The following is a 24,205-nucleotide window of genomic DNA, read 5'->3' as shown; positions in this document are numbered from 1 at the left end:
ATTGTCAACATAATTATCATTTTGGACATGTACCTTGGCTACACTGTTCTCTTCAACATATCCCTCTGAAATATCTTTAGTAAGCTATTGAACAGTTTCCTAAGTGGTGCAAAACAAAACAATTTTTAAGTTGTCATTACCAGTTAAACATTTTCTTAATATTTTTAAATATTAAATAAAAAGTCTTCCAGCGTCTTATTTACGTTTTATATTATAGTGAAGGGTAACAACTTTACACTGTGAATGATATATTTAGAACCAATGACAATTGGGTGGTCACACAGGGTAGCCAATCAGATTGCAGAGTATTGGAGGAGGAAGTTGGTGGTTGTGTGCCTCGGAAAAGCCTCTAACACAAACTCAGCTGAGGTTGAAAGTGTTCTCTGATTGTAATCTTCTATAGTTTATTGCAATGCTGCAGACAGGAATCTAAAAGCATATTGAGAACAAAGTCAAATAGACAGGGATATTTTGTACATGCTTTTATTGAAATCACGGCTCATGATCTGCACTGGATATGGGATGTAGAAATATTTGTCCTTCAGTCTCAAACTAAGGAATGTGTGTCTTTGCACAGAATCAGTATTACATTTGATTTTTGTGTTTTTAGCTGCTTGGAAGGAATGTTTGCATTCCTCTGTATTTCTATCCATAGACTGTACCAACAGTGCCTTAACATAAAGCATATGCATTTCCACAAAACCTATGCACTGCAAAGTTTACCTATTTGAAATAGTTTATGATGGCAGTTATGGCCCATGAAGAACACACCCTTGACCTGGGCTGCTCCTAGTATCTAGTTAGGGATAACTATAAATATGCAGAGAAGTGGTTTCCCCATGGGGATTAATAAAATATACTTTCATTCTTTGATGGCTGGCTTTCAGTTTCATTAGGAATGTGAGATTCCTCCCATAAAATGTGATTTCAGCCATATAGAGAGCGGAAAACACAAAAACCTCTCTCCTGATGGTCAAAACAACCAATGTTGCCTTAAGGGTGCAAAGTTAACAAATGAGTGGCACATATGGATTGTTGTTTTGATCCAAGCAGTGAAATCAGAGGAAACACTTTGCATGTGTAAAGTTGACTCCTCTAATGATGCTCCTCTGGTGCAGGAGACAAGTCAACACAGGCCAAAGCGTCGTTTGTTGAAGTCATCAAGGCTTGTTCTCCCTCCTGCTCTGCTCCCCCCTCTCACTCCTGCAAAGGAAAGTAGACACTGGTCCAAAGAACACTCCTCCCTCCTCCTCCTTCGTCCGCGGAGTGGGAGCTTTCTCCCTCTTTAAACATGATCTGGCTCCCAGTCTTCCTCGGCGCATGTTCCCCTCCGGAGCTCGTCCATGTCATGACACAGTGTCGCGCAGGACCGAAGTGCCCCCCTCTGAAGCCCCTGCACTCTTTCCCTGCGCCCTCAGCCTGCTTGCATGAAACATGCCATGTCCGCAGGAGCGCCGGCTTCTTTTTCTGCTGCACTTTGTTTTGGTTTTGGCAGCTGGCCACGAGCAGCTCTCGGACTACAGCAGACTCCTCTCGCTCTTTGCAGAGCAAGGTCAGTGCTGCGCTCACATCCGTTAATATAGTAAGATTTTATGGTTAATTGTATGTCAGCTCTAATTTAAAACAAAGAGCTGCTTTGTCAATGATTTACATCTCAATCCTGCAGGTCTCTCCTCACCCTCAGAGTCAGACCTGTCCATTGTCCATCCAGTGAAAATCAGCCCTGATGGGGAGGTCATCTCCCACTCTGTGTCCCATCACTTCAAGGGTGGCAGGGTCAGGCGTGACCTGCGGCCCCTTCGTCTGGAGGGACAGGTTTACTACATGGTCAACTACAAGGGTCGCAGCTTAACATTCAATTTGACTGCAAACAATCACCTGCTTTCAAACGACTACGTCCTGGAGAGGAGGAATGGCAGCAGCAACAGGACCGAGCACCGCCTGTCCGAGGGGAATTCCTGCCACCTCCTCGGCACTGTGGAAGCCTCTGGTGTTCGGGGAACAGCTGCCATTAGCACCTGCAAAGGACTGGTAAGATACTACATTGTTAAAGAGATGCAACAGGGGATAAAGGTCAAATTTAGCCCCCGTCTCATTCATCACACTGCATGTACAACAGCACACTTGTGTCTCTTTAAACAAAAAGGCTCAGGTGAGGGGGCATCGCTCTTGGGTAGGTGGTATGTGGTGTCGGCAGTCATTGACCGTTGAGCAAACCTCTCTATCTGACAGTGCCCTGTCTGTTAGCTTGCTCTTCAAAGACTTCCTGACACTATTTGCAGAAGGACGGTGCTGCAGACCCACTGACGGCTACTGCGTCTCGGCCGGCCATGAGACCCTTTCTGCCCTCCTTTGTCTCTCAGATGTTTTTCTCTTCATGGCACCCTCACTCACTCATTCATTCATACATGCTGCTGTCCGCAGGGACTCTCACATCCTGACTGTGCTTGCAGTGTTACTTTGTTCTACGCTCAGAGAAAGCTTCAGTAATAGTTTGTGACACCTTTTTTTATGGAGTCTAGCAATGAGTTCTATCAGATGGAGAGGTGATAAATATGGCCTATGTTACTAATCAAAACGAGTAGATCAACTACAAAGGTGGTGAGACAGCTGGACAGCAGAAGAAAGAGTCCAGCATATGTGGGATATTTATCATGAAAAGACAGATGTACATTTAAAGCTTTCTGGGTGCAGATGACTGAGAGGGAAAGTCTTTTTTTTTATTTATTTTTTTATTTTTTTAATTCTCCTAGCAGCAGGATCTCACTCTAAACTCTTTAAAACTCTTTCAGCTCTAATGTAATATTTTGAAATGACCCACGAGGAAGAGGATGTAGAAGAGAGGGGGCGCTTTCCGCCTTTGAAACTATGGGACGTGTCACTTTTCGTCATGAAGAATGTTTTAGTGTTCATGTTTGATTGTGTCACAGCAGGAATTCCTCTCCTGCAGAGTCTTGCCTCCTGCCTGTGTTATGTTTGTGTGGGTTGCCTTGCCTCTCTATGCCAAGTCTGCTAAACGCAGCTCATTTGTTACATGTGACTCAGAACAGGGAGACTAGAATGACAGGCCAGCCCAGCAGTGCTATAATTTATATCTGACCCACTTTACACGCCTTTAATTAATCCCCAAAGAAGAAAATCATTATGAGACATAAGTCTTCTTATCTAAAATCTTGACCAGGGAAAGTGCTACGATGTATTTATGTCTTATCCATTATTTTCTCCTTTGTGCAAGAAGGTTTAGAGCTAAAACCACACAGAGACCACCAAGCAGGAACTCAGTCAGGACTCAGTGAGGCAGAAATCCCACTAACCCCTGTGGAGGCCATTCACCCTCAGGACACAGATTCTTACCCTCAGGACACAGATTCTTACCAATCTTTTTTTTTTTTTGCAAAGCGAGCATTATTGAAGGCTAACTAAACAGGAAACACCCGGGAAACAGGAAAAACAACAGAAGAGCGAAATGACACAGATGATGCACATTAGTCAAGGCTTAACAAATGCAAATACTCCACTACCATCAGTGATTTTCTGATACATATTGTTGTCAATAAGCAAAACAAAAATCCATTCCAACTGTGCTTATTTCAAAGTTGTCTAAAACTATGAATCTTCATAGCTATTACTATGTAGCTGTTACTCTCATATGAAATAGAAAAGATCATCAATAAAGTTCACACTTTATATGCTTCAACCAAAACTATATTGACAACTATTCTTAAAAAAAACCCTTCTCACTTGGCTTTGGTCAGTGCTTCCCCACCCTGGCTTAGGGACCCACTTTAGGGTGTGCCAGCTTTGCCACCTCTTTGGTTGTCAAAGTGAGATTAACAGATGTCAAAGAAAACCATGATTAGACAGTTTGCAGAATCTAGAGCAGACCTGGGAACCGGTCATTACTTTTATTGCCGTATGTTGTTGAGAGTGAGTGTTTTCGCTGTAAAGTTTGACCAAACCAGATTTCCCAGACGGATATCTGAGGGACGGCTCCCATGGAAAATGTTGGGAATCACAGACTTAAGATATTCAAATAATTTGCCAAGAGGATGAAATAAGGATCATTAATGAGTAATTGTCACAACACATCAAAGGCAACCTGAACATAATTGAAAATGATTATTACATGATGAGATGTGAAAAGGTAAAATCCCATGTCGTACAGCTCTAAATCCCGAAGCTCCAGAATGCTGCAGCCAGTTGTGAAGACACACATTGCACCACAGATTTCAATGGTGTAATTGGTAGAAACATTTTCTCTGCTATGTTAACTGATTTTAACATCCCGCTTCTGGCCACAAGGCCACAACGGAAACAGCAGCTGAGTTTTATAACCGTGAGCTTACCTTACATTAAGTCTTCATTACATGTATGTTCTCCTTCACCTTTACTGTTTATTGTACATGTAAAACCACCAGGAGCAGAGGTGGGTGGCAGTGGAGGTGTTCCCACTGGTCCTTTTTGTGGGAAAACCATCATTATGAGAAAAACCCAAAGCTTTCTCTGTGGATACTTTGGTAATCCCCGAGGCACATCACAAAACAAGAACATGCAGGTTCAAACCATTATACTGGTATTTTCCTCACTTAAATGCATGTTTCATCACACTATGCAGATGGAAATTCGTAATGATCTCTTTGAGCTCGGGGGAAAAAATTAGCTTGCAGGCAAAATAACCTTGTGAAGTTCAACCAAAAAAAAGTTTGTGACACCTATGTGGTCAGTAAACAGTTGTCTGAGAATAAATTATTATTTCGTTGGTAGAAAATTATTGTGATTTATCATACAGCAGTAATTAGCACCATCAGCCCCTACCTCTGCATGTGCCCCGGTAATCACCCCTGAAGTTTAGCTACATAAGAGCAGAGACTTTATTTCAGGGCCAGCTGGCCAGTCCACCAAAAGCCACAGAAGCAGGAAACAGAAATAAAGCAGTTCCACATGGCTCGTGTATTTAGAACACAGACCTGTGTTATGGTAACCTCCCCTGGCTCTGGCACCTCACACCCAAACGACTTGCTTCTTCTAAGTCAGGGGTGGAGGGTTACTGGCAAAAAAAAACCCAAAACAAAATAGGGGCAATAGATGGCGGAGGAAGAAGAGGTGGTAAAGGTATAGAGTGAACTCCATTTGGAGGTGGAGCATCCAGATTTCAGAGAAAAAGTCGCTTCAGAAAAATAATCCCTTCTTTTGTTAAAATTTCATAAAAAAAAACCTTTGCTGGCTTCTTTTCAAGTTGGCTTTGTTTGTTGAGGAGAGGTACAATACAGGATTTACACGTGGTAATTTAAGGCTCATATGTAACTCTATAACCACACTGTACAGCCAAAGCTTTGCAGTGTGTGTTGCTCTGTCGGAGTGTATTTGGTATGTATGTCGTACACATCATGCAGAGCAATGGTCGGAGTGTTTGGATGGGCCTCTCTGTAGCATTCCTTCCTGGTTGATCTGCACTCCACCACCTGCCATTGTCTGCAGGGATTCATTCGAGCAAGTTTTAGTCTGGGATGCACGTATAGGACTCGACAGAAAGATATGATAACAGCCAATGCCAAAATATCTCCCCTTTAAACATGAGTAGCATGTGGAGTGGCACGATGCAAATGTGAAGAACACGGATGATTATTGAATATATCATTCCTGTCATACAGTGTTTGGATGAGATATGGAGCGACGGGGAAATCAGCTGAGTGGTCTCTTCACGGGGCCTCGGGGAGGCTTTCCCAGCTGACCATGGCCGTATCAGCTTGCATGCTTTGCACATGAGTCCTCCACAATCTCTGGCTTCGGGCCATATTCTGAGTCAGAGATGAAAACTTTCTCAGCATTTCATAGAACCAAATTCTTGACAGAATCAACTAAAACGGAGAGTTCTTGCAGAAGGCTATTGTTTGGTATTTGCGATAATGTTGTTTTGATTTGAGTTTAAAGTGGGAAAACAGCTATTTTGAGAAGCCCAGTTGAATCAGATTGAAGTTCGTATTGCAGTTTACGGACCTACATAAGTTGTTTTATAAGAATTGTACGAACAGGTGGTCTAATATAGACTTTCCAAAGTGACGGCAGATTCGTACTCGCTGAACTCCCTGAATGGAGCAATGCGATACAATCGGAGCAGGCTGCTGAATGAATGGGCTTCAGGGATTCTTTTTTCTTTTTGTTCCAACAAACACATATAAAACTTGTCAGGATGACCCAGAAAGCAGGGCAGTGAACTGCAGTGAACAGCAGGGTAGATCCCGGGAACCACAACTCGCCAAACTATAAGTACTGCATGGCCTAATTCTTTACAGCTGCCTTTGGTTCCTCAAAACAATCCAAAGAAAATCCACATCTCATGTACTACATTTTCTAGGAATCTAAGTGTTTCATATGTTTGACTCGATTTATGCATGTTCTTTTTGTTACTTGTCTTAACCCTGGATCCACCAGTGCATACACAGTTCATACTGAATGCAGAAATCCTTTTTTTTTCCTCTTTCAAAAAAAGTTCTTTGCCTCACGAGTTGGTTTAGCAGACGAGGGAGGGGTTCATCTTAAAACAGTGTGGACATGTTTGGACTCAACATGACACACACACACACACACACACACACACACACACACACACACACACACACACACACACACACACACACACACACACACACACACACACACACACACACACACACACACACACACACACACACTCCCAATGAAAACAATTTAGAACATTAATCATACATCCAATTAAAAAGAGAGTCAAGCATTTTTGTCTAAGATGTGTTGTATCTTTGCAAAACAAGACTTTTCAGTGTGGAAGAGTGTGTATCCATGTGTGTGCTCACCAGCAGACCTCAATGATCATCAAGTGAATGGCCTGCACCAGTAACAACATGCATTGCATATTTAGAAAGAAGCGGTTGTATTACCACTGCAGCAGACAGAGAATGTGCTCCAGGGAAGGAAAAGGTTTATATTCAGATCTGTTGTGTAATGATAGATTCCACCCATGTGGAAATTACTGTGGAGGGGCCTTTTTGGCAGGTTTTAAAGAGAAATGTCTACCCTCTCACCTTTTAAGTGTGGGAATTATTGAAACACTACACTTTGACATGATTTGCAGCCCAGCTCATGAATGTTGTAGCACAAAAGCTTCCTTGTTTGTCTTTGTCTTATTTGTAACAGGCTGTGAAGGCATGAGAAAACAAACTTAAAGCTGCATTTTGGCTTCATTTTGGAGTTAAAAATAATCTTCCTATTCTTAATTATAGTTTAGAAAGTTCAGAAGTACAACACTATGTCCTTAGGAGTTACAGTTTTCTAATATGAGTACCTTCATATTTTTATTGCAGAGAGCAAGTTGGATCAAAACCAGTATTTAATTTGCCCAGGGTAAATCATTATTCACCATGCATATGTATCCTAATTTTTCTTCTTTTTTCTTCTTCAGAGAGGCTTCTTTTCCCTGCCTGAGGGGCATTATTTTATTGAACCTGTCCAGAATCGTCCTGACGATGGTGCAGAGACTGCAGAGCCGCACTTTGTCTACCCAAGATTCACAACAGAAAGTAAACGAATGAAGCGCAGTCCTGAGCCCAAAGACACACTCAGCCCCTGTGGAGTTCAAGGTATTTATCTGAACTCGTGCAATTGTACATATGCAATTTATTATTTTTTCTCTCTGTCTTAGCATGTGTCAAACAAGGATAAGTGTACTGCAAGTGATTTATTCTATTATGCACACTTCAGATACGCCAAGGGACTCTGTCCTGGTGGAGAGGGAGAGGGAGGAATGGGAGCGGGAGCAGCGGAGGGAGAGGGAGGATCAGGCCCAGTCCCGCTCGCGGCGCTCAGTCAGCAGAGAGCGCTGGGTGGAGACCATGGTGGTGGCTGACGCCAAGCTCATCGAATACCACGGCAGTGATAATGTGGAGTCGTACATCTTCACCATCATGAACATGGTGACTGAGACACATTCTGATGTTATACCGGCTGTTGCCCATCACTCTTTTCTGTGAAGGTGCTTCTGAATGAAGTGTGTTGGTCAAGAGTTACTCTTTTCTTAACAGGTGGCTGGGATTTTTCATGATGCCAGTATCGGGAATGCTATCCACGTCATCTTAGTGCGCCTCATCCTGCTGCAAGGAGACGAGGTCATAACCGTCTGAAAACTTTATTTAAATCTGAACACATTTTTTACATTTCCTTTAGCCATTGGACCTTAAGTCCAATTTCTCATCAACCTGAAAATGATGCATCTGTGCAGCCTCAGGCTATCACTCCATTTCTCATATTACAATTGTCACTCCAGAGTAATTCACAACTACTGAAAGGGAGTAATTTTATCCATCCGTGCATCTTCAATACCAATTCATCCCCTTTATGGTTTCCAGTGAGCAAAAGATGTCCACTGCTAATTGGGTGTAGGGCAAAGTAAACCCTGAAAAGGTCATCTGTCCATCGCAGCCCTAACGGAAAAAGACACAGAATCACACTTACTGAGAATCTAAAGTTCAATATAGCGGAAGAAATCCAGAACACCCTTCCTGTCTCCTGAGACAGCCACTGCACTCCCGCGCTGCCACAACAGCTTGACATATAGACAAATAAAATCTGCTGTGAAAACATACATTACTGTGCATTCATTTTCTAATTTCCCTGTTTGTTGCAGAAAGGATTAAAGATTATTCACCATGCTGACACCACATTGTCCAGTTTCTGTGCTTGGCAGAAAAACCTGAATCCACAGAGCGACACACATCCGGCTCATCATGATGTAGCAGTGCTGGTCACCAGGTAATTTACACCAACTTCAGTAGAGTGAATACATTAACTGAGATGTTTGTGGGAACATTTTATGTTAAAAAGAAATGACATACAATATATATATATATATATATCTATCTCCATAATTTGAATGTGTCCTCTCTCCAGGAAAGACATCTGTGCAGGAATGAATCATCCCTGTGAGACTCTCGGTCTGTCTCACCTGTCGGGTATGTGTCAGCCCCACCGTAGCTGCAATATCAATGAAGATTCAGGATTGCCTGTCGCCTTCACCGTAGCTCATGAAATGGGCCACAGGTGTGTATGTACATGTGCATGTTTCCACAATGAGCTATCATAACAATGGTCAAGATGACAATGAAAGCAGGTTGTTTCCAAGATCGGATGTACATGAACAATTTCCGTGCATGAGCTCATCAGCCTATAGTGAGATGTCTGTGTGCAAATAATGGCAAAGTATCTAGTAACCACACACAAAGGCTGTAGATACCTGAGAAGCTTTTTGTGGAGCAGGTGTAAATCTTCGACTAACAAATGAAGGAAAAGCAGAGTCATTGACAAGGTTACATTTAAGTCACATAGGATTTGTTCACGGAAATAATTCTGGAACTGCCACTATGGTCGGTCCAAAGACAGTCCTGGAAGTTACTGGCAGTCTCTGTCCCAGGTTAGGGAAGATGTCAAAACAAAAAGTGTCTCAGTATGATGTGTTTAGGTTTGCATTGACATAATTGCATTCTGAGATCTGACATTAGATTGTGTGACTTCAATCACGAGTGTTAGATGAGAGCAAACAATATAAATGCATGTTCTTGTTAAGATTTGTAAAGCTTTTGTTTCCCTAGTATTTGACTCCATCTGTTGCCTTGATTGACGTCATGTTGTCTTGTAGCCTTTCATGGATTGAGTCCTTCATCCAGTTTTTTTTAAAAGTCATATCTTTCATATCGTTCAAGGTAGAGATCAAATTTGTGTCACTGGGTTTTTAACAGTTGATTATGGTTCTGTTTTGAGCTGTATGTGCTCGATTTTGAAACCAACAGGGTCTTACCGCTTTTGCGCTGCTGTCCTATCTGTCGTCCATGTAATGGTCATACCAGGCCTGGTCTGTTTGTTCATGTTTCATGTCTTTGCCCAAGTGTGCTGTCTATCCCCGAGTATCAAATGTCTTGTTGCTTCATCTTTCATGTATCTCACCTGATGGTTAACTGTGACATGTATTTACCTGCGTCCCATCAAGTTCACACAACTCTTGTGATCAGAAAGTTCCGCAACTTTACAGATCAAAGAAACCAATTGTCTGTTGCACCATACCTCTATAGTAGTCACCCTGTGCAGTGGTGCACCACTCCTTGCATCCTGCCATGCCTGGAAACCTCTCCAGAGGTCTTCTTTTCCCAGTGTGCCAAGCTCCATCTGCGATTCGCTCTGGGTACCTTTTATTAGATGCAGTCCTTGAATTATTTGATATCAGTCTTTAAGTTTCAGTCTGTCCTTGGCTCTCCATCTGTTCAGTCAAGTTCCTAAGTCCAGCTGTGTCCCCCATGGATTTAGGTTGTTCCTTGGGATAGGTTTCAAAATTCTGGTTTTAGTTACACTATTTTTGTGAACTTTGTCTTTAAAGATCATATTATATTCAGTTTTTATTTTATTTTAGACATTTTCTGTATCCGGGTCATCTACGCCTGCACACACAATATTTCGGAAACAAATAATGTAAAGTGTATGCATAACTTAACAGATAAACTTCGACTTTGTACTCAATGTAAATTACATAAGATGAGACATCTACCAACAAAAGTAGACCTGTTTCAAATCTGCAAACAAGTCTCACATGGGATTGGTGAGATCCTTGCTGAGGCCGCGTGAACCTGATAAAGCAGCAGGAGGTATTACTGTAGCCTGCATTTTTCAGATTCAGGAGCTGGTGGACATTCAAGGGGAGTAGCTGGATTACGAAGGTCATCTATTCTTGTGAAACACATCTGTATGTGAGAATCACATCATAAATGGTTATTCGTATCTGAACATAGCTTTGGAATCCATCATGACGGCCAGGGGAACGACTGCGAGCTGGAGGGGAAACACCCGTTCATCATGTCCAGACAGCTGATGTACGACAGCTCGCCTCTCACTTGGTCTTCCTGCTCCAAAGAATACATCACACGCTTCCTCGAGTAAGGCCGAAGTCATCTTTTATCGTGAAGCTGTTAATTATGAAATAATAACACCATTCATTCACCCGCTTCTGCTAATTTCCTCCGTGATGCTAACAGGATTTTCCTGCAGGTTGTGGGCATGTCCGAGTCTGAGAAATTGTTATCATAACGGGAGTGGTTCCAAACTACAGCGACACCTGGATACAGATAAAGAGCGTTCTGGCTTACATTTGTATAGAGCACTTGAAAATCATCCAAAACACACATAGGGAGTGGTGTGTGTGTGTTCGACTGAAACCATAAAAACTGACATCAGAAAAAACATAGCAGCTGCTCCGTTTTATATAGCAACAATGATGATGACGATGATGATGATGATGATGATGAGGTGGAAGTGTGGTCAGTTCATATGAATCAGAGAAGGTAGCAAGTGAAACAAAAACAGCAAAAGAAGCAATAAGAAGAATTAAACAGCAGCCATCTTTACACAAACATCTGCAGGCCTTTAATTGGACTCATGTTATCAATGACAGATTGAATGAAAGAATTCCTCTCATGCAACAGTTTCACCAGCTGATCCAAAGTAAGAGGTCAAAGGTCAGAGATCATCTTTTTGAACTGACTTGTTAAATGTTGCCTTTTGGCAAGTCATTATCTCAGTTTGAGATGTTTATTTTTCACTTGTATGGTGATTTAAAAATTAAGAAAGAAAACATACTTCTGGGTGTGGTAACATAATAGTTTAAAAACAAATTTTCACGTTTTATTCAAGTGCAATATTGCCATTCTGGTAGGTTTACTGAACTTCTTTCAGCTCTTTCACTGAACTTCTTTCAGCAAACCTACCAGAATTTGATTCTCTCATTTTCTGTGGTCAACCACCATGGTCTGTGTTACTTTCAACACACTCAGCCTTGCACTTTTCTTTTTCTTTTAACTGCTTAGTCGTGGCTGGGGTTTCTGTTTGGACGACCGTCCTTCCAAGAGGGACCTGACTACCCCGCTGGCTCGCCTCGGTGTCCGCTACACCACACATCACCAGTGCCAGCTCCAGTACGGCCCAAATGCCACCTTCTGCCCGGAGGTTGATGTGAGTGTTGCGTCAGAGGAAGAGTTGATGAGATCTTGTGGAGAAATGTCCTCCCTCATTGTTTTTGGATTGTGTGCCTGTTGCAGAATGTGTGCCAGATTCTGTGGTGCTCAGTAAACGGTACGTGTCGATCAAAACTGGACTCACCCATAGACGGGACTCGATGTGGACCGGAGAAGGTGAATAAAGCTTGTAGTGATTTTAAGCCTCTTGTATCAGTGTTTAATTAAAATTTTTAAATGTTCACTTCATTTATAATTTGTTTTGTTTTCAAACTGTATCAATCAACTTTGTATTTTTGATTTTTTGTGTGTATTTGTCATTTTTGTATAAAATGGTTATATTCATGTATATCATTGTGTATGTAAGTTTCAGGAAAAGCCTTCTGTATATGTATGTTTTTGCAGTCATTTTTATTGATTTATTTCAGTTGTTTACTTCTGGTATTTCTATGGTATTTTGTGCAGTGGTGGCCCATAAGCTAGATAAGTGGTTCACAGATTTGAAACCCACAGGAGACAGGTCTCCACTGTGAGTCCTTGAGCAAGACTTTTGACCCCATGAGCTCCTCGGAGCCCTAACGTGGCTGCATTCTAGAAATAGGATGAGTAAATGTGGAAAAATTAATTTCCCCAAGTGGATTCATCAAGTATTATTAGTTTCCTATTACTTATTATCAGAGTTGCAAAAGTACTCACATTTTCTAATTAAGTAGAAGTATCTGTATTTTTGTAAAATACAGATTCCTCTGGAGTGACAATTTTTGTAAAGTAGGGAATCAAATGACTTTCTTTACTGAAGTCACCTTTTAAAAAAAGGCCTCTGGAATGTACTCATCTTCACTGATGCGCAAATACTATCTTTGCTGATTGTATTGTTTTTTACTATTATGTACAGTTATGCGTAACAATATTTGATGTTTTTTTCAATCACTTGTGAAGCACATTGAGGATGACATCATTGTCCCAATGTGCTATATAAATGATGGATTGATTGGTTCATTGATTGATCCAAGCACAGAGGGACAACTAAATGTCTAATAGTGATCTCAACACAACTTCCTCCTTCAGTGGTGTATTTCCGGGGAGTGTGTGATCGTGGGTAAACTCCCAGAGACAGTGAATGGAGGCTGGGGCCAGTGGAGTACCTGGTCTCACTGCTCCAGGACATGTGGAGCAGGAGCTCAGACAGCAGAGAGGGAATGCAACAACCCAAAGTAAGAATCCACTCTCAACTGTGTGCACCATGAAGTATTTCTGTACTGAGATATTAATTCCAACATGAAGATGATTCAAATATGCTCCCGTTTTCTTTCCCGCAGACCGGAGTTTGGAGGAAAGTACTGCACCGGAGAACGGAAACGTTATCGCACCTGTAACACAAAACCCTGTCAGCAGGACAAACCATCGTTTCGAGAGATGCTGTGCAGTGAGTTCAACACTGTGCCCTATCACAACGAGCTCTACCAGTGGATTCCTGTGGCTAACCCGCGTGAGTAGTCAATTGCTCAAATATACATTAATACACAACAGCGAGAAATCCATACGCAAATCAACTATCCTCACCCTTTTCTTGACACTATGTGTAATTATATATTTTAGTCAACAGGGGGCAGCATTTACACTATTAAACGCTTATCCTGAAACCAGCTTGTGCTTGACACTGATCAGCTATAACATTATAGCCCTTCTCATTTTCTGCAGTGTGATTCACTGTCTGTTGTGTTTCTATCAGGACCAACATTTGTTTCTGCAGCAATTTGTCTGTCCAATTGGACCACAGACTTCTGACCTTCATTCCTCACATGCATCATTGAGTCCCAGCCACCCATAACCCTGTGGCCTGTTAACGGCTTTTCCTTTCTTAGACCACGTTTGATACGGACCCACATGAGCCGCAGCTTTAGTAATGCTCTTACATTAGTACATAATCACAATACAGCCTATATGTGCAATGATAAAAAAACAAACATTTTCAGAGTCGTTCACTTATAACCTGTCAGTGGTTTTAATGTGGCCGAGCCGTGTAAACATTTCAGTCAGTACTGCCTTTTTTTAATGAGGCTCTCACAATGGTGCTTCCAAAGAAATACTAGGTACTTTATCAATGTGCAACTAAGTGAGAGTCGACTTAACAATTATTGTTTTAAATGTTTTATTATAAATCTGTGTAATATATGCAATCCGTAGAGTTAATGCGACCTCAGAAATAATGGATGTAGGTGTAATTCTTTGTCACTTATGTGCCAACTACACCCTCTTTTAATAAGGTCCCACAGTGTCTAAGATTTGCCGATGGGACTTTACGTGCAAAAACAGCGTGGACACCGTCAACATATTTCCAGATCAGATATCTTAACTTTGGGCAGAACCAAAGGACACATGATAGTCAAAGGTTTCTACCGAAAGGAAATTGTGGTTTCTTTTCTCCAGTCAAAAATTAAATTGAATAATCTTGAAAGGATGAAATGAAAGTACAATACTGTGATGGCCCTCGTCCATAGTCAGCTGTGATTGTCTCCGGCTCTCCGTGACCCTGAGCCGAATGAAACGGTACAGAAGATTGAAGGAATGAATTAAATGAAATTTCCTTTCCTTTAAACAGAACAAAAAAAAATATGACTGGAATGGTCTCCTGCTCGAAATAACTTCAAGCTTTGAAACAAACCGGCCACAATCAGCACACCTTTAAACCACAGCTAAACAGTAGTAATAGTAAAAGAACATCAAACTAATCTTCCAGTGGAGTACAACTTTTCTTCTGGTCTTCTGGTCAGACTCTCTTCACCAGTGCAGGTATCTGGCTCTAACCAGTTGTTGGTGAGATGTTCTGTGTCAAACCTCCTTTCTCTCTTGATAAATTTATGTACTCACCTTGCAGGCAGAAGTTTCTGTAGGTAAAGTTATGCCACATTTGATTAATAAATGAAGCCTCCAGTGGCTCGACACACAGCACATGTTCTGCAAATATCTCAAAGATATTCTTTTGTGTTGATGGATACATTGAAATCCATCTTTTTCTATTCACTCACTCGTCACACCAAGGCAATACGGTTTTACCAGTTTTATGAAGGTTCTTTTCATGAACTCAGATAGAAGCATATGACGAAGGGAGAAGGACCTTTCCTCACATTGCTAACCAGGTTACTTCTCTTCCCCCACATGCAAACATTCTCAGTGAATCCCTGTGAGCTGCACTGTCGGCCAGTCACCGAGTATTTTTCTGAGAAGATGCTCGACACGGTGACGGATGGAACGCCGTGCTTCATGAACAACAAGTCCAGAAACATCTGCGTTAACGGCGTGTGCAAGGTAGTGTGGCTGGGTAAGAGACGAGTAGAGACTGGGAGGGGGTTCTAGTGGAGCAGGGTGACATGCTGCAGAGCAACTACAGTAAAACAGAAGGAAAAGATTTCCTGCATAAACTTTCATTACGCTTTAATTTGTTTTTGGTTGTGTTTGTAATGTGTTGTGTCTGTGTTTTGCCCGCAGGAGGTGGGCTGCGACTATGGCATCGATTCAAACGCAGTGGAAGACCGTTGTGGAGTCTGCCTGGGCGACGGCATGAGCTGTGAGATGGTTCATAAGGCGTTTGATGAAGAGGACGGCTTTGGTGAGTTCAGCACCAGGGGCCATTTGACCAGCTGGAAAAAGAGTCGATTATGTCAGCATGATAAATCATACAATTATAACGGTGTAGTAACACAAACCAGGCAACCAATTAACGAGGAGCCGCTTTGATGTACCGACCAAAAGAGTGCGAAAAAAGCTCAGAATTCAAATTTATGTCCACGAGCGGAGAGTCATCTCAGGACAGATCATCAGCATTACGCCATTGTGTTGTTTTATTTGTTGCCATGGCAGCCATCTTGTCTACAACGTGCAGCTGTTTGTCCTGTTTTACTTTGGCTCGTCTGATATACGTGTGTGTTTGTGTGTGTGTTGATGCATGTCTCCAGCTGATTTCGCTGTGCTTTGAGGAGTATATCTCACTCACTAAATCAACATGCCATGAAGACACATTAATAGGGAAAGAGTCTCTAAAACATTAATAAAAGAAAAAAAAAAAACTCTTATTCTTCCTTTTTTCTTCTCCTCTCTTATTCATTCTCTCTGTTTGCCCGGCAAAGCATCCTTTCCAGATAACTGGCCCAGATGTTTAAGACTTCAAAAGACTTCGACCGAGGGCAAACTTCCCCCTCCTTTGACAAACACAGAAACACACACCTTCCCACAAACATCATTAAACTCCAGAGACCCACTCATTGCTGCTTTCGTCCTCCCCCCATCGAGCACCCCCCCCCCCCCTTCCCATCCACACACAATAAAAAACAGAGACAGGACCATGCCCCCCACGCCGAATGTGCACGTACGTGTACAGTCTCACACACACACACACACACACACACACACACACACACACACACACACACACACACACACACACACACACACATGCCAACCACCCCTGCAGACTGAGCCCACCCTCTATTAAAGATCAGAGGGAAGCTGTCTGGTAGTCTGGATGTGAATGTGGTAGCAGCCATGGTGGGCCATCCATTACCTCGGTGTGACTCTGACTCCCCTCCCGACTCTCCCAGGGTACGTGGACGTGGGTGTGATACCTGTGGGGGCACGGGACATCCTGGTAAAGGAAATGGCGGAGGCAGGTAACTTCCTGGCTCTGAGAAGTGCTGCGTCAGAGGAGTACTTCCTCAACGGCAACTACATCATCCAGTGGAATGGGGAGTATGAAGCCGGCGGCACAACGTTCTTTTATGAACGCAGTGGGAACATCGAGAACCTCACCGCTACAGGACCCATCACTGAGCCAGTCATGCTGCAGGTAAGACACCATAGGATGGAGGATAAACAGCTTGCTGACTTTGCATGACGAAATATCACATCATCCATAATTCATATTATTATCTCGTGTTTGTTGACACTGATTGATTTGATCAACACGTGTCTCATGTTTGAAAATGTGCAAAAAGTTTCAAAACCTGGTTCTTCTCTCATAACGAGAACTAGTTGGTAAAATCAGAAGTAGCAAATGTTGTCTCACGGCTGTTCTTGTGGTCGTCAGTTGCTGTTTCAGGAGAGAAATCCAGGTCTGAAGTTCGAGTACACCACCAAGAAGACCAAAGACAGGCAAAACGAAGTCTTAGAGCCTATTTACCAATGGAGACACGGGGCTTGGACCGACTGCAGCACCACTTGTGGTTTAGGTCAGTGTTATATATGACTTGTTTTAGTCATTTAAGCTACATTAACACAATTTCAGTAAATTTATTTGAACATTTTACAGTACAATTATATTTCTTCTCCAAATGTTGCCCATTTGTAGGTGAGCAACATCAGCCTGTGCGCTGTTTTGAGGTGGATGTGGGTGTAGTGGACGAGTCCCTGTGTGACCCAAACACCCGTCCAGAAGACAAACACCGGAAGTGCAAGAACATGGACTGTCCTGCTCGGTGTGTACCCTCTAATGCGTGTAATACTCTATCATACTTAAGTACTTAACTACTTCTCCATTACTATATTCACTAAGCTGTATATCAGTATTTTTTTTGTATTGCTTATTGAATATTATATACACAATTGTATTATTTAATAATTTCACAAATTTATCTATCTATATATATATGAGATTATATTCCTTATACGTCTTTCACTACTACTACTTTAACTCGAGGGCTACAACCTGGCATTCAGGAACCACGTGTGGATCTTTATCCCGTCTAGAATGGCTCCCTGAAGTTTTCACCAAATGATGTGAATAAATTGTCATTTCTTTTATATAAAATTTAGATAAACTTAAATGAAAGAATGTTCTATACATTGTGTCTGGCTGCTTTCTCTCCAGGTTATTTAGAGTTTCAGACAATACTTCAGAATGCTAACTGGGGATTAACTAAAAAAAATAAAAAATAGAGAAGACTCAGGAAAATATAGATTTTAATTTAATGTGGGTCACCTCACAAACACTTCTTTGTTTCCTCATTTTAGGATTTAAGACTAAACTTTATTATCATTACAACGAATGCTGCTATTGATTAGCCGACCGATTATTTTTTAATATGTTGTCTGTATCAGTTTTGTGGCCTCAAACTGCATTCAGTTCATCCATCAGCCATACCACTTTATAAAAGATCACAGGGTGCTGGAGCCAGTCCCAGCTAACAATGGATGAAAGCAGGCTATACCCTTTACAGACCAGTATTCCTCTACGATTAAGTCATTTTGAATGCTCTACATGCCGGTGCATTTTTTTATTAAATTGTTTTATTTAATAATGTCATTGTTTAATCCTCTTCATAAGAGATTGGTGTTTTCTTCTGCTGTAACAGATAAAATGTTCCCAATTTTAGTTTGTAAATGTAACACAAAGTTATGGTGTAAATAATTTAATTAAATGATAAAGTCTGTATGGTTTTCAAGGTCAGAGTCAAATGAAAGGCTGCAGGCACATTTTGTTTGGTGGGAGGACAAAAAGACTCATTGGCTATAATGGTTGCAGACCCCTGTACTAAAGGATTGTGTTCCTGGATTGATAAGAATATGTGATACATTTTTCATATTATCTTCATATGATTCCATACCACTGTGATTTCTACATTTTAAGCAGTTTTGGTCAGCTTGATGTAACCCTATCTGTTGTTTCTTTCATCAAACATTTGAAGAGATAAGAGCTGATTTTAATCATTATATATCCCGTTTGAAATGATATCTTATTCGTCTAAAGCCATTGCACAATTCCCGGTACTATGCTTATATTTAACCTTTGGAGGGTTTGCTTTATTTATTCAAAAAGGATTTTGTAGAAGAGCATGTGTTTTACTCCAAGCAAGGTATTAAAAAAATGCATTCTTTTGGTTTTGGTGCTGAAGCTCTTGTAATTTGATCGCAGCTCTAAAAGAATTTTAAATGATGGTCTGACTAATTTATTGTTGGAAAAAGATGATAATGTTTGTCCACCTGCCATGTACTCCTCGTTTATCTTTGATTGCCTTTTTCTTCATGTCCTTTTTCAACCTTGCTGGCCTTCAGGTGGTGGGTCGGGGGTTGGCAACAGTGCACAGCCACCTGCGGATCTGATGGAATGAGGAAGCGAACGGTTCTCTGTGTCCGCACTGTTTCAGGAGAGGAGAGAGTGCTCCACCCTGTGGAGTGCAAGCACCTCCTGAAACCCAAGCCGGTGGTGCCGTGCAACAGAGACGTACCCTGTGGAACGGAGTGGTCTGTCAGCAGCTGGGAAGATGTGAGCCTCCTTTTTCTATCATTTCTTCTGTCTTACAAATACCAGAAATATCCATAACATTTAATGACTTTATCCATTTTATTTATAGTGTCCCGTCACGTGCGGAGGAGGCGTTCGCTCACGCACAGTCACATGTTCTCTGGCGCCTAAAGCGACTTGTGAACTCGCCACTAAACCTCGATCCAGATCGCTGTGCGGCTTGCAGAGCTGCCCCAACTCCAGCCTTCGTAGGCGACCTGGGTCTTTGCCTAAATATCACATTTACCCACCTAACGTCCACTCCACACAGCATCCTGTTTCGCCTGCATGGACCCCCATGACCACCACGGCCACAGCTACACCCACCAGGAAGAAAATAACCAACAAAGAAACTACGACTGTTTCCATCCCCACTACCATTTTCCCTTCAACTCCTGAAACTTCAACTCTTGGAATCATAAATGCAGGTGACTATGAGTACAATGGTACGTGGAAAGATGAGGACAAGAGAGGGAGCATTGTCCCGACCGAATCCAATTCATCTGAGAAAGATCGAGAAACAAGTGAGGAAAAAACAGAAGAAGAAAGGGAGGAAGCAGAGGAGGGAAGCACTCCAAATGTGGTGATGTACTCTCCAGGATATGATTATGTTGTGGAGGACAGGACAACAGAAGAAGAGGGGATAATTGACCTGGATGTTTTTACCACAGCTACATCACACCAAACGTCCACCACGCCACCGCCACATACACTCGTCACACCCACTTTACAAACAAGTCCACCGACGATGCCCGCAACCACAGCTACCTACTCCACCCCACAAACCAGCACTGATACATGGACAAAGACCGTTCGCCACTCGCCAACCTCCCGCATGACCACGCGTGTTCATACACGCAATAACTGGACACAACAGGCTCCACGCACCACTCCTGTGTACAAGGGCCCTTCGGTCACATCTAAAACTGGCCACCACTCCAAACCGGGTCCCACAACACCCCCAAGAAAACCGCTCACTACTGCTGTGTCGCCACAGTCCACAGTTAAGATTATTAAACTGAAGGAGCCCGCTGTGACACCAAAGAAAAACAACTCTGTCTCTCGTGGGAAAAAACCGCCCCCCCGAACTAAAAGCAGTCGCACTAAGAGCCAAAATGAGCCACCAGGAGTCCCTGAGGGAAGCTCCACCAGCGACCAAAGCAACGTGATGGCCCGAGAGCCCGTCACCATCGACTTATTCTGGATAGTCGGAAACTGGAGCGAGGTGGGTGAAGATATTTTATCCCCGTATTGACTAACTTTTCATAACATAATTCCAGTAGAGTTTTTAAACCACCAGGGAGCTTTAGAGAGAGAGCAGCAGGAAAAATCGATTTTTGAGAAGATAAAGAAATCATACAGTACGTGGAGGACAAAATTATTCATGTATTTATCAAACACACCCTTTTTTTTTTCAACCTGAATTTATTGTAAGTGTAATGGAGACTATTTAAAGTGATTTTATAATTTGTGTGATAATTACACCGACTGTGAAGGCTCACTTGACATTTCCCGAGCATGTTAGAAGTGAAGTTTCATTCACTAAATAAACGAATCCCAACAGTTTTAATTCACAATATCTGTTTTATCAGGGTGTGATTTGTAGCAGAAAATGGGAAGGGTGGTGGGGATTAATGCATGATGCTCAAACATATCAGAGTTTTGACTGCTCTGATTTGCTTGGATCTTTTAAGTATGCTTATTTAATGTGTTTTATTCGATCTGCAACTTTAATCACTCTCCCATTGTGTCCAACAAATCTCAACCTCCTTATAATGTGACAAATATCAGAAGTCCAGCTTTGAACCGAAATGGACTACTTGGCGTGAGAAAAAGCATGTGTGCTGTGAGAGATTTATTTGATTTATTTTTTTATTATTAATGTGAAGATGATGTGATATAAAAGCAACAATTGTTTGCAGGGCTTGCTTTTGATTTTCCTGAAACATCCATGTTTTATTATTGTGTAACTGTAATCAATTTGTTATTCTAGTACATGGGAACCCTGGCCAAGTCTAATGAACGAATACTCACCCTTCTTCTCCCCCAGTGTTCAACCACATGTGGAATCGGAGCGATATGGAGAACAGTCATATGCAGCTCCCAGAACGAGCAGGACTGTGCCAGTGTGAAGAGACCCGAGCCTGCACGTACATGCCACCTGCAGCCCTGTGCCTCTTGGCAAAGTAGCACCTGGAGCAAGGTGGGTAACTTTAGATTCCCTCCGGTCATCAAATCAGGTAATTACACATATTACTTGCTGATTCCACATGGCTTCCCATGGTCTTAGTTTTCAAAATGATGTAATGGCTTTTGTTTCTGCTGCACTGCTGACTTGGCATCTGTTTCTGAGCCCTTTCTTTGCACTGTGTTGTCACTCGTAGTGTCCGGATGACTGTGCCGCGGTGGGACGGCGGTACCGTGACATCCAGTGTGTGGATTCTCAGAGTAAACGACCCCTCAGACCTTTCCACTGTCAAGCTATGACCAGCCGGCCCATCAGCTCCTTGACTTGCCCCAACAAGACCTGTATGAAATGGAGTGCATCACCTTGGGGGCCGGTAATAGCTTAATTTCCTAAAACGTCAATACATCACAGTTTTTTATCGAGTAATAGCAAAAATCCCAGTCACTTCTGTCGTTGCTGTCAAATGTGAACTGTTCACTATTACTTTGAAAATTTAGAATCTCTTGGTTTTTGTTATTTATGTGCCAAATATTAAAGATGAAACATTTAAAAATAAATATTATAATTTCTCTAGTGCTCTGGCAGCTGTGGTGAAGGTATCAGGGAGCGGCTGGTGTATTGCCCTGAGCCTCATCGCTGTAGCGCCACACTGAGGCCAAACAGCTCTGAGCCATGCGGTTTGAAGCCCTGTACACACTGGGAGACCGGGGACTGGGAGGAGGTGAGTGGAACGCAGCTCGCTCAAAAAACTCTCCCTGCTTCAAAAAAATCTCCCTGCTTCATAGCACTGTGGGTGCTTCTGACTTTGAGTAAATAGCAGGTTACCAGTCTATCACAAGGCTGTTACGAAGAGTCTCTCTCACACACACACACACACACACACACACACACACACACACACACACACACACACACACACACACACACACACAGAGACCTACAATTTAGAGTCATAAGATAACCCATCTTTGAATTGTGAGATGACGTGTGTGTGTTATCCATAACAACATTGTGCATCCCACATTGCAAATCATTCATTCATTAATTAATGAATTAATGAATTCATTCATTCATTCATTCATTCATTCATTCATTCATTACTTTGCTAAACTCTGGTTCTGTGTTTGTGTCCATGTGCGTTCACAGTGCTCTGTCAGTTGTGGCGGAGGTCAGCAGCAGCGTGAGGTCCACTGTGTGAGTGAGCTGGATTTGGCCGTGATGCCAAACAGCCTCTGCGAAAAGATTTCCAAACCTGAAATGCTCAGAAAGTGCAATATCCAGGAATGCAAGGCAAACACAGGTTCGTACGCACGACTCGATAAGTCTGCATGTTCATCTGGCTCAGCGGAAGATTTGAAAAGCAAATTCTACTATAAGCACACACACACACACATGATTTTTATTACATCGCAAGCTTTTGTGTTCACATTGTGTTCATTTGCATGCAGCTCCAGCTTGCAGGAAGAACACCATGTCCTCTCGCTTCTGTGACAAGCTGAAGCTGTTGGGTCGCTGCACTCTCAGGTCGGTCCAGCGACAATGCTGCGTCACCTGCCAGTCCAAGTCTGAGCCGGACTCGTCGTAATCATACCACGCACTGTACCCTGGTGGACAGCCACCCACAGACCGAGAACCCAAAAAGAACAGAAAACACTTCAACAAGCACAATTTAAACAGCACAACCAAAGAAAACCGTACACGCACATGCAAAGAGCCCATTAACACTTTTGTGTCTCATCTATTTTAGTCTTTTCAGCTTTTCATAAAGGTAAATTCTCTGGGAGTTGAGCAAGGTAGTACACTAAAACACTCAGAAACACACTGGAATAATGTTACTTTCACATCAGTATGTTTGAATCAGATCCGATTTAAATAGTTGTTTTGTTTTTTTTTACTGCAAATTTGATTATTTTTGATGCATGCAAAACTCAGTGTATACTCCTTGTTATTTAACCGGTAAACAATGCTATACTTAACATATACAGCATCTCATAACCCGTTTTAAAGATAACCCAGACTCTAACTCAGAACTTGCAACAGCTCATCATGAGTGTGACTGCTTCTCTGCTGTACAGGATCCGCCTCCTCACATCATAAGAAAAGATATATTCTTCTGTACATCTCTTTCTGAACCAAAGGTGCTTTCATAGCTTATAAAGGTGACCTTTATAAGCTATGATACCTTTTTTTTTTTTTTTTTTATAAAACTGGCAAAAAATGAATGTATATAAAATATTTCTGACCTCTTTAATACATTGTTAATAGTACTGATATTACCCCAAAAAAAGTTGTTCGTTTTTTTTTTTTTTTAAAACCAAAATTTTTAGCTTGAAATATCGTTTACTGTTCAGAGTTGGCACTTTTCTTTCTTTTTTTTTTTTTTACATTATCGTCTGTATAAGTTCCTGCCTTGGTCTTTTTTGTTACAGTTGTGCCTAAATCAGCTGCAGAATGTGCACAATGCTGCAGTCCTACCTGTGGTGCTCCTCCTCTGGTGTAAGATTTGCCAATGAGAAAGAGGTGTTGCAGGTCATCCCTCTCAGGTCACTCCAAAGATGGCCACTGTGTTTGTGTGATGTTGTACTGTCGTCAATGTCATGTGTACACTACGTCCCCACCACTGATTTGTCCCTCCTGTGTCACCCATCAGTGAATATAATAATATTCAAACTGTTTTGTAACTGAGACGTGAAATAAAAACATTTTTGAAACGTGCTT

At 42.0% G+C, this 24,205-nt stretch overlaps 1 protein-coding gene across 3 annotated transcripts; it reads left to right on the top strand.

Annotated features, from left to right (window-relative positions):
- Positions 1 to 1,305: 1,305 nt before the first annotated feature.
- LOC308112611 (A disintegrin and metalloproteinase with thrombospondin motifs 12-like) lies at positions 1,306 to 24,205 on the top strand. Of its 3 annotated transcripts, none has more exons than XM_080468279.1 (24): positions 1,306 to 1,552; positions 1,667 to 2,031; positions 7,436 to 7,613; positions 7,735 to 7,946; positions 8,055 to 8,138; positions 8,657 to 8,781; positions 8,920 to 9,069; positions 10,806 to 10,949; positions 11,877 to 12,021; positions 12,108 to 12,200; positions 13,092 to 13,237; positions 13,343 to 13,512; positions 15,199 to 15,332; positions 15,513 to 15,633; positions 16,622 to 16,866; positions 17,107 to 17,248; positions 17,368 to 17,494; positions 19,071 to 19,281; positions 19,370 to 20,524; positions 21,350 to 21,502; positions 21,684 to 21,860; positions 22,062 to 22,208; positions 22,634 to 22,787; positions 22,936 to 24,205. In XM_080468279.1, exons 1-24 carry the CDS (start codon positions 1,435 to 1,437, stop codon positions 23,070 to 23,072), a joined length of 4,833 nt encoding a protein of 1,610 aa, XP_080324405.1. In that variant the 5' UTR covers positions 1,306 to 1,434; the 3' UTR covers positions 23,073 to 24,205. The 3 variants fall into 3 exon arrangements, with proteins under 3 accessions (XP_080324405.1, XP_080324406.1, XP_080324404.1); XM_080468280.1 differs by having other exon boundaries at positions 1,418 to 1,552; positions 8,055 to 8,147; positions 17,119 to 17,248; XM_080468278.1 differs by having other exon boundaries at positions 1,418 to 1,552; positions 8,055 to 8,147.

The sequence above is a fragment of the Lipophrys pholis genome, assembly GCF_963383615.2.
Source record: "Lipophrys pholis genome assembly, chromosome: 7".
Classification (NCBI taxonomy): domain Eukaryota; kingdom Metazoa; phylum Chordata; class Actinopteri; order Blenniiformes; family Blenniidae; genus Lipophrys; species Lipophrys pholis.
This window is presented reverse-complemented; position numbering and strand designations above follow the sequence as displayed.

Excerpts from the sequence above, each read along its gene's own strand:
- LOC308112611 (XM_080468278.1), top strand. The coding sequence starts at position 1,435 with ATGCCATGTCCGCAGGAGCGCCGGCTTCTTTTTCTGCTGCACTTTGTT. Across the intron at positions 10,950-11,876 it reads TACATCACACGCTTCCTCGA|TCGTGGCTGGGGTTTCTGTT; the intron begins GTAAGGCCGAAG and ends TTAACTGCTTAG. Across the intron at positions 16,867-17,106 it reads CTGAGCCAGTCATGCTGCAG|TTGCTGTTTCAGGAGAGAAA; the intron begins GTAAGACACCAT and ends TGTGGTCGTCAG.